The sequence below is a fragment of the Petaurus breviceps genome, unplaced genomic scaffold (assembly GCF_028583685.1).
Source record: "Petaurus breviceps papuanus isolate PSGF00001 unplaced genomic scaffold, PetGlider_PUasm1.0 90730, whole genome shotgun sequence".
NCBI classification, from domain to species: Eukaryota; Metazoa; Chordata; class Mammalia; order Diprotodontia; family Petauridae; genus Petaurus; species Petaurus breviceps.
Genome location: NW_027187324.1, coordinates 7,251,653 through 7,262,245, shown reverse-complemented (window position 1 = coordinate 7,262,245; position 10,593 = coordinate 7,251,653). Strand labels below are relative to the sequence as shown.

The following is a 10,593-nucleotide window of genomic DNA, read 5'->3' as shown; positions in this document are numbered from 1 at the left end:
TTCTCAAGGAGAATTTTTTGTTATTTTGCTTTTTTCCCCAAGAACTCTAACTACAAGGTGTGTTTTTACTGCCAGTTGACTCTGATCAGGACATGCAGTATTGTATTTCAGGTTGTGGCTCTGTAAAACCCTGGAACTTTCTTTGAAGTTAAACAGTGTCAATCTGTTTCCATGTCTGAATAACTCTGTGAAGAGCCTGCCTGACCCAAGTCAACCCATTGAAACATACTATTTTGTCATAATTGATGTTCCAAACGAATGTCCTTTCATAATAAAATGTGCTAGAAAACAAAACAGCTTCTCATCCAGTGCAAGTTGCATCATAATTAAATTTTATTTTATCCCATCGAGGCATGCTAAATGTTGAGCAAAATATAATTTTAAGTAATTTGTTTGTATTCTTATCTGTAGGAGTTGGAAATTAACAGCGTTGCTAGTTTGCGTTTACTGTTAAGCCTGGAGAGCAGAGAGATTGCTTTGCAAACATTACAGTTATTATGTCTGCAGTTGGTACTCTTTGTATAAATTATTGATCAGCCAGCTTATTTTTCTTTCTGCTTAATGGATATTATAGCATAGCCGTTTACAACGCTATAGTTAAGGCTGTGTCAGCACTTCCATTATAATAAACCCTCTGTTACAGGGGTTTATAACTTGCTGTAAAAATTTGCTCTGGGCTGAAACTTGACATACAAGATCTCAGCCTAGAAGGTAGTGATTGTTGTTCTTTTAACTTTTTAAAAAATCTCTTTGGCTGGTGGGGGTAGTGTAATAAATAAATAACCACTTTACTGTTTTCTACCAGTCTTTTACATTCCTTTAACTGACTTCAAATGGAACAAATTATATAGGATAGATTGTTGTACCAGGAACCAGACCCTCCCTTTTCTATTTAATAAAGAAGAAAGAGACTCCATATTAATAAGTTTAAGAACCAGACACTATTTAACAGAAACTTTTATGAACAGTTGGGATGAATTTTAATATAACATTACATAAGAATATATTAGTTCGTATTTTTTCATTAAGCATGCATTTATATAACAGACTAAACAACTTCTTCCTCCATGGTAATTATGTATCTTTTAGGCAAATTATTTACATTTTATCACTATGCCCTATGTCACATATTTGTGTATACACACACATGCTTTTGTGAAGGAAATCTGACAGATCCCAATATATGTAAAAAGAAGCATTACAATTTGTGTCATGAATTACAAAATAGGGGTTTTAAAATACAGGTTGACATTCTGACCTTACTTCACTCTGCTGGGTCATTCTTTTCACACAATGGCCTGCTTTAAAGATGAAGAAGGGCTTTAGTTTCAATTTCAGTTCCTAGAAATGTTTCTTCCTTTTGATTCCCAACTTTTAACCTTATCTAAGCATGTGTGCTTTGATGTTAAAATTTTCCTGAACAACTTTTATTACATATTTGGCAGATGGAATTATACGCCCCTTACATTGTGGAAACACTAATGATAGTAAAGTACAATTAAATAATCATAAGGAGTTGATCAGCTGATAAAGCAAAGATGCAGTTTAGTCATAAAAAGTTGTCTAGAATAATTTCTTATCACACTTTTCCCTTTTGGTTTTACATTCTTAATATGCACAGGCAAAAATGACCTGACCTGACCACTATTGTCATCACTCGGTCAGGAAAAATGTGTGTGTGTGTGTGTGTGTGTGTGTGTATGTGTATGTTTGTGGGTAAGATGAGAAGATAAATTTGGGATGCTTCTCTGCCAGAGGTGTCTATGTAAAATTTGAAGGTACATAGAGACCCATCTTTTGAGCCTTTAGTTCCAAGAATTGTTAGTAAGGGTTTCTACATTATACACACACACATACACACACACACACACACACACACACTACATATCCATGCAGTGACTGTGAAGCAAACATAGTATTGGTTACATTAGTTAACTTCCTCATTAAGCTCTTAATAGTATGGGCTCTGCAAGTTGCTAGCTATCTGAAGGAGTTTTCACCTTTGCTTTCCCCAATGTCCTCCTTTGGGGCAACTTGGGGGTATTTATAGCTAAACTGTCAGTGGTCTGAGAGACAATACACCAGGGAGATAAAAGTCTTCCACTGGCTATTAGTGGTGGGGACTGGGGGGCAGGGGGAAAAGTAAGGAGGAGACTGACCGGAGGTTCATCGGCGGGGGTAGGGAGCAGGGGGCAAAAAACCAAGGGTGAGAGACAGAGACAGAAAGCTAAGAGTCTTTTGTTTAAATTACTGGAGTTTATCAGCGAAGCTGATTGGTGAGGCAGTGTGTCTAAGTTAAAAAGGCTTGGGAGAGTTACTTGGCATAATTTCTCCGTCTTCAATGATTTACTACTGAAGTGCAAACATCAATTTTGGACTCTCTCCTGAGAAACATTTAACAAAGCCAATGAACTACTGGTACCCTGATGCCATTCTGGATTTGCCAAACTTCAATAGTTGTTTAATAAACCTTGCTTGAAGTTTATAGCTGGTCATGCTTTTTCTCCCTGTTTAAGAAACAGGTTCATAAGTAAATATGCAATTTCAGGAACAGAGATGTAAAAAAGGGTCTTCCTCTTTATCCTTCATTGTGATATATCTTTGAATTGTTCAGAAGTGCACCCTATTGTTCAAGCTATTTGTGCCGGGTGTGCTAATGCACTCTTTGATTGAGTGAATTAGCAGTCATAACAATCTGGCAGTCTGGCCATAGAAGTGTGCTCAAATTGATTTGTGTTATGGCTGGACTGGAAAATCTAGTGTTAGTTCTTTTTTGCCCTGGAGCACTGTTTGTACCAAACTCCACTTTTCATTTAATTTTCCAATAGATTTCGAAAGACTGAAATGTTTGCGATCAACATTTGATCCACTTGCATTATTTAAAAAAAAAAATCCTGTAAGTAATTTCAGATTCCAAAAACCTTGCTTTCAATTAGGGTAAACATAATTAGAGTGATGTCGTGATTGGAATGGTAAATATCCCTTTGTATCTATTAAGCATGTTATCTTGTCCTGTCACTGAAAGGAATCCAGTTTGTATTTGTATTGTGTATTTGTATTGTGTATTTCTGTGTGCTGGCTTGACTCAGATACAACTGGGGTGGGAGAAAGACAGAAAAAAAAATGATAATGTATCCTTTCTTGCAACTCCAGCATCTAGTGTCAGTCATCTGACCTCTAAACTATATCAGTTTCACTTAATGATGTTATCAACTGTGAATCTAAGTGTTTTCAAGAAATATTTAGCTCTTCAAGAAACACATCCTTGGTGCACATTGACTTTGTTATACAATCATTTGATTTTCTTTTATGATCTAGGAAAGGTACAATCCTCCCCACCCCCAGATTTACAGGTAGTTCCAATGGACATATTTACATGTACCTATATATGTATGTATGTGTATTCAATGTATATTAAAACCTGAGGATGAAATGAAATTATTTACCCTACTTTTGTCAAAATTGGTATCTTTCTTACAATGCTCTGCTTCTCTGCTTTTCAGTCATTTGTTAGAATTACAATTCAGCATGAATAAACTTTAAAAATGAGTACTGATCTCAGAGAAAGCTTTATGAAATGATTTAGTCACTTTCCCCACTTGAGAGATCAGTGAACAATATAGATCAAAAGATAAAGAAAGAATGAATATAATAATATATTGGTGTATTTCTCTAAGGGGAAAAAAAGGCAAAATAAATCCAGATGGAATTCATGTTTTAAAACTTAAGTATAAACACCAGTATCAATTCAAAGAATGTCTTCCTATCCCTACGGCACTCTTTTCTATCTTATGTTCTGAAGGTGTGCTATTATGCTTTTCTTTTCTCTGTAGACCTCTTTCTTTGTCACTGCCCTTTGGAAACCAAAAGGCTGTGCCCTGTACAGGACTAGAGTGCCTGGAGTCTGTCATTCAGGAGGTATTCACTGAGACTTGAAGGGCAACAGCTACTGTACACTTTCTGACTATATCTTTCAACACTATAGCGAGTCTCCTCACTGGATTTCATAAAGCAATGAACTCTAGTCGGTGTGTGTGTTGTTTGTTTGTTAAGTAATAGACTACAAGACCTATCAGCTAGTTTACTGTTGGTGTAGGTTCTCATTCACACAGAAACGGTCCCTAGGGACAGTGGGGTAGGGTGGGAGGAGAAAGGGAGGAGGAAGGATAGTGGGAGGAAAGAGAATACCTGCCCTGAACAGTTACATGAGTGCAAGAGAAGCTCAGCTTCAAACAATATCCTAGGAAAGAAATTAAAGACTTCTTAATTAGTGCAGCAATTAAGCTTTCTTGGTAGCATTTTAATCAGCACAGGCCCTATCAAAGGACAAACAGAACAATTTGCAGGTCTTTGAATTTTAAACAGTCTTATTGATTTCAGCACAATAAGTCTTGACTTGGCACAGGGAAAATTTTCATATATCAGTGACTGTACTTTGAGCTTAGAGGAAGGGAAGATGGAGAAAGAGCATTTGAAATGACCTGACGTATAAAACAAACAGCCAAAAATACCTTGAAAAGCTAAAGGTGAGAGGGAGAAAGGGATAAATTCAAGTCCTTCTTAGATTGATACTTCTGAGGACAACTGAAACTTGCTTAATTGTTCTTAACATTTCCCAAGCAAGACACTTTGAAGATTCTTGCATCCTTCCATAAATTTTTTTTTTAATTTTCATTATGTTTAGTTCCTAATGCTATTTTTGATTAAACAAACACTACAATGATGAACCTTTTAAAATTATGGTTTTCTTCCACGTGAAAGAAGACCTGAAGATTTGCTGTCTCAGAAGAACTCATTCAGAAGGGACAAGCTCCATAACACCCTACTCTATAATGTAAGCACGTGTTGTGGGGCACAGCTTCCCCCTCAACATCATGGGTCCTCTTAGAAGTTAAGGTGGAATGGTGACATAATTGAGGGTCATGCTTTACCTGCAATAGTTGCCTTGCTTATATGCTATAGGAATGTGGCATGGTTGTGTATGCATGATACTCTGAGTTAATGTGGGAAACCAGAGAGGGTAAGGGCAGCTTTTCAACACTTGTTTTGCATTGTTCTCATTTATGGGTAGAGAATGCAAAATGATAGAACTGTGGTCTAACATTTTTCAAAGTAGCTGAAGTTTTTATGGCAACATCAAGCTGTGCCATTATAATTAAAGTTGTGTTTGCATTTCCAATATAAAATCAGTTTAACAGGGGTTTGTAACTTTTCTCCTCCTGTTGAATATAAAATCTGCATTAAAATATATTTTAAAATAAGCATGTACTTAATATTTTTGATATTTTTGTTTATGTGAATATATGTACATATATACATACTCACATTGGTATAAGAATTTATTAGGTAGAGACACCTTTGATAACCAAAAAAGAATTTCAACTTTTTAAAAAGATAGCTGAAGTTTGACACCAGGTAGGACAAACAGTCGTCTATAAATTTAAGATATCCTAGAAAGTGTTGTATTTGTTTTCCTTCCATTATGTAGACCAATATTCTGATGAAATAAGGTACCTTTTAGGATAGACATGAGTAGATTTTTTATATGGCTATATTTTTCAGTGCCTTTATATTCCCTCAATCAACAACAAACAACAAATTTCCAATGAAGTAGAATAAGAAGAAAAATATAATTTTAACTAAAAAAGAGTAGAAATTTAAGTGTAAAATTCAACAGTGTGGACCTACAGCTCTCAAAATATATCCAAAACTGTAATTTCTGTCAAATATGTAATGCATCATTTCACACCTTGCAAAATTAGATACTGCGCATGTGTAGACAAAGCCTAATTATTCAAGATCCATGCAGATATAGACAGAGGATTACATTCTGACTTATGCTATTTTAAATCACCTGTTGGTCAGAGACCCTTTAAACACCTTAAATGCAACAGGTTAGGTGATTGTAAGAATAAGAAGAATTAAAAAGGTGATTGAGAATAATTCTACCAGTTAATTTTTATGTATCTCCACTTTGTCTTTTCAGGTCTGTTAATTAGGTGTGTGTGTGTGTGTGTGTGTGTTGTGGAGTGTAATTTCTTAAACACCTTTTAGAATTGAAAGGATATTCCCACAGAATGAGTTTGTAAGTTAAAAAAAGTCCTGTATCACACCATAGGAGAAAGTCTTTTGTCTTTTTTTTTTAAATAGAGTAACAGCTTTTTGTTGTTGATATTAACTTGAATTTATCACAGTTTTAGATCCATAAAGTAAATAAGTGTGTACTTGCTTTATATTTAGCTGGCCTTTCCTTTTTGAAGTCAGAGGTATATTTTTGACTGTAAAGGAAACATAGCTAACCTGTGTAAGATCCACATCGAGAATATATTTTCATTTTTCTTTCCCCCCTACAATCGACTGAAATACAGAACAGATAAAAAGAACATCTGCTATTATTTTTAGCAATTTAGATGTCTGATTTCTTCCAACTTTCAGGCTGTGATCTGTACTTAGTAGCAGAGCTCAGAAAAAAAAAATACGTACACAAATAAGTAACCGAACGAACGAATGAATTAAAATCACACGTTTATGTTTGCATAGGAACTTTTCCTAAAGTAAATTAATAGCAAATGCAAATCTTCATAAAGATGTATGGAAGAAGAAAGTGTATGTAGGTTTTCCGTTTATACCTGATTTTCTTAAAAATCACTTTAATACGTCATAATTCCTAAAAGAAACTGTTCAAAGTGCTTTTGTTCGTCTTTAAGTTGACAGGAGATTGCTTAGATGCGTTTGGAAAATTACAAGTCGTCGCGGATGAGATGAAATATGAAACATGTAATCTAACGGTAGTATTAAAAGAAAAGATGATGATCTCCCTTTCCTTTTTCGTCCCCCCTCCCATTCCTCCCCCCCCCCCCCCCCCCCCCCCCCCCCCCCTTTCGTCCCCCCCCCCATTCCCCGCCCCCCCCCCCCCCCACCGCGCCGTCTAAGTAGCTCTCTTTTCTCCTCCCTCCCCTCCCACAATCTCCTCACCCTTTTCCTCCTCCCTCCCTCTCTTTCTCGTACTCTCCTTCTCTTTCTCTGTATCTCTCGCTCAGTCTGTGTTTCTTTGCTCCGGGTTCCTGGTTGGATAATTTGGGTTAATACTAGTGAGTGAGGTTTTTGTGGCTTCAAAGGGTATTTCAAGTTTCCGGAGCTCCTCCCCTCTGCACCGTGTGACAACAACAACTCGTCCAGAGAGCAGCCAGCACTTTTCAGCTCATTTTCTCTCTGTCATTCCCCTCTCAATCTTTGATCAATGTACTTGCCAGAGAGAACCGAAGTCCTTCAAACCTCCTCTTTTTCACCTTCATCTTTAACTTTGTGCTAGAGCAGGACCCAAAAAAACAATAGCCAACCCTCCCCCACTCCCTCCCTCCCCCCTAAAAAAATTTCAGCCCCCAATCCCAGCCCCCGGAGAGGACTACTCATTTCGACTTGCGGGACACTTTTGTGCGTGTCTCTCCTGCTTCTCGCTCTTACTCCTCTGCCCTTCATTCTCCCTTTCCTTTCTCTCTTTTCTTTTTTTTTTTTTTCGTGTTTCTCTCTCTCTTCCTCTATCTTTCTGGGGATTTTGCGTTCTCTCGTTCGTTCGCCCCCTTTCCTTCCCCTCCCCCTGGTGTGTGGCAACTTTTTCCACCCCCCAATCTCCTTCTTCTCCTCTTATATGTCACCATGGCCGTGCCGGCTGCTTTGATCCCTCCGACCCAGCTGGTCCCCCCGCAACCTCCGATCTCCACTTCTGCCTCCTCCTCCTGCACCACCACCTCCACCTCCTCGGCGACCTCCTCTCCGGGTCCCTCCATCGGTCCCCCGGCGTCTACAGGGCCAACCCTCTTCCGACCTGAGCCCATCGCGGCGGCGGCGGCAGCGGCGGCGGCGGCAGCGGCAGCGGCGGCGGCCACGGTCACCTCCACCAGCAGCGGCGGCGGCGGCGGCGGAGGCAGCGGCGGCGGCGGCGGCGGTGGCGGCGGCGGCGGCTGCACCAGCAGCAACGGAGGAGGCGGCGGCGGCGGCAACTGCAACCCCAGCCTGGTCACCGCCAACAGTAGCAGCAGCAACAGCAGCAGCAGCTGCAGCAGTAGCAACACTGGCAGCGGCGTCGGAGGCACCTCCAACCCCAGCCTCAACGTGAGCACCGCCAGCTGCGGCAGCAGCAGCAGCAGCAGCAGCAGTAGCAGCAGCAGCAGCAGCAGCAGCAGCAGCAGTAGCAGCAGCAGCAGCAGCAGCAGCTGCGGCAACCTCCCGGGGAAACCCGTGTATTCGACCCCTTCCCCAGTGGAGAACACTCCCCAGAATAATGAGTGCAAAATGGTGGATCTGAGGGGGGCCAAAGTGGCTTCCTTCACGGTGGAGGGCTGCGAGCTAATCTGCCTGCCCCAGGCTTTTGACCTGTTCCTAAAGCACTTGGTCGGGGGTTTGCACACTGTCTATACCAAGCTGAAGAGGTTGGAGATCACGCCGGTGGTGTGTAATGTGGAACAGGTTCGCATCCTGAGGGGACTAGGGGCTATCCAGCCCGGGGTGAACCGCTGCAAACTCATCTCCAGGAAGGATTTCGAGACACTCTACAATGACTGCACCAACGCAAGGTAAAGGGGGGGGGGTATCCTCTAAAATCTAACTAGCTCTTCTCCACCCACCTCCGCCCCCCTCTTTCTCGCCTTTCAGCCCTGTGCAGCCTCACTAGCCCCACAGAAGCTTGGCAATCAACGATCCTTTCTTTCCTTTCAGTAGTATTGTTGACAAACATGACCAAACTGAACCTCTTCCAGCCTCTCCTGAGAAGTTGGAGAATCCATCCCATCCATCCTGCACTTACTTTCCCCCTTTTCCTTCTCTTCCCGGTACCATGCCCTCTCTACTTACCAGTAAATGTTAACTCTCGCGGGTTGGAGCGGGGGAGGGGGGAAGTGAGTGCTTTGATTGTTGAGGGACTTGGGAGAAAGGGACGAATTGAGAGGAAGGGGCGTGGGGGGGGAGATAAAGGAGCGTGGAGAACATTGAATCTTGGGGTGAAACACATTCCTTCTGCCAGTTTGTTCAAACCTGAGAATACCTACCTTGTCCCACCTCTGCCCTCCCACCGCATTGGGGTGAGGCATGCGATGCTAGGACTCTCCAAAGCCAGGCACTCTGGAGTGCGAATCTCACTGAAGTGTGATTTCTATTTGTTACGGAGCGTGTTTCCAGCGGGTGATTAAGATGAGGTTAGGGGAGGTTGTGAAAGGGGAACAGGGTAAGGGGATGCCGAATCTAACTCGTTGCTGCTGGTCTTCCCAGCCAAGCAAATGGCCTGCGGGTGGGGGTGGGGTGGTGGAAAGATGGGCTCCGGAGTAAGGGGTGAGGATGCCGGAGTAGAAGCGTGTCTCCCTCCCTTTGGGGAAGCTGAGGATATATGGTCCCGGGATAGCACTTCAAAGTCTAGGGGCACACTTTTGGCGTCTGAGAATTGGCCCAGTAATTGAACTATCAGTGTCCCATTTCTCTAGGGTGAATTTAGCTACAGCATATAAAGGGGAGGGGAGAGAGGAGACAAGACCCATATTATGTGTGTGTGTGTGTGTGTGTGTGCTTGTGTGCGTGTGCATGTGCGTGTGTGTGTGCGCGCGCGCGCTCAAGTGATGGTAAGAAAGGAAGGAAAGTGGAAGGAAAGTGAGGCTGTTGCCATGGGGCAAAAGAGAGTCAGCAGGCACTTCCCTTCTGATGGAGTGGAGTTCGAGACATAGAGGCTAAACTGAGTTGGGGAGAGAAGAAAGATGCCAGGTCCCTGCTCTTTTCTGAGGTCTGTGTCTCAGTGGAGAAGCAGGTGCAGGAGTTGGGCTGGGAAGGTAAAGTGAGAGGGCTCAAAGGTGCAGTCGCGTTCGCAGTAGCTGCCTGGGAACCGAGGAGTGCCTTGGGATGTATTAGCCATGGGTCCAGTTCCAGAGCTGTGTAGCATTACGATGTCTGCATGCTCGGAGGGGCAGGATTGTACCGGGAGGGGGCGGGAGAGGGGCAGCTTTTAGGGATCTGGGAGACTGTAGGATCCCGGATCATTTTTCAAACCCTTTGCCACCACACACACACACACACACACACACACACACACACACACACACACACACCTCCCTCTCTGCCACTCTAGCTCATCTTTTGCCCCACACACAGGAACAATGGAGCAAAAGTCAAAACCTAGAACAATATGGAAAGGGTGTACTGAAAGTTAGAGCTTCGTTTAGAGATGGGAAGGACAGAAGGAAGGAATAACCCGCACAACTTTCCTAGGAAAATCAAACGCTCTTGAAATAAACGTGAAGACAAGAACAGAGAGGGCTCTGTCTCCACATGTAGCTGATTAGGGCTTAGGACGATGGGATGGGCTGGGAGTGAAGGTAAGAGTTAATTTAGGAAGTAACCAAAGAGCTCCCCTGTTGTCCTAAGGAATGAGAACCAGATTCACAAGACTGTCAGACTTTCATTTTAGCTGGCCACCTTTAGGGTAGTGATAAAACTCAGAAGACAAGAACCTTGTTGGGGGTGGGATGGAGGAGGGAGGGTCCACTTAGCAAACCGTCTCTGAGCAGATTGGGGGCAGATACTTTCAGGTAGTTACTTGGGAACCAAAAGACA

The 10,593-nt window shown here is 42.2% G+C and overlaps 1 protein-coding gene across 3 annotated transcripts in view; it reads left to right on the top strand.

Moving 5' to 3' along the window:
* Positions 1 to 7,054: 7,054 nt before the first annotated feature.
* The window catches only part of DACH1 (dachshund family transcription factor 1), a 502,642-nt gene continuing 499,103 nt past the window's right edge, over positions 7,055 to 10,593 (top strand). Inside the window, exon 1 of one of the 3 annotated variants that reach the window (XM_069066774.1) lies at positions 7,055 to 8,573. In XM_069066774.1, coding sequence (XP_068922875.1) covers positions 7,657 to 8,573 — 917 coding nt within the window. In that variant the 5' untranslated portion in view covers positions 7,055 to 7,656. The remainder of the gene's footprint in view (positions 8,574 to 10,593) is intronic. The other 2 variants (XM_069066775.1, XM_069066776.1) reach the window with 2 other exon arrangements.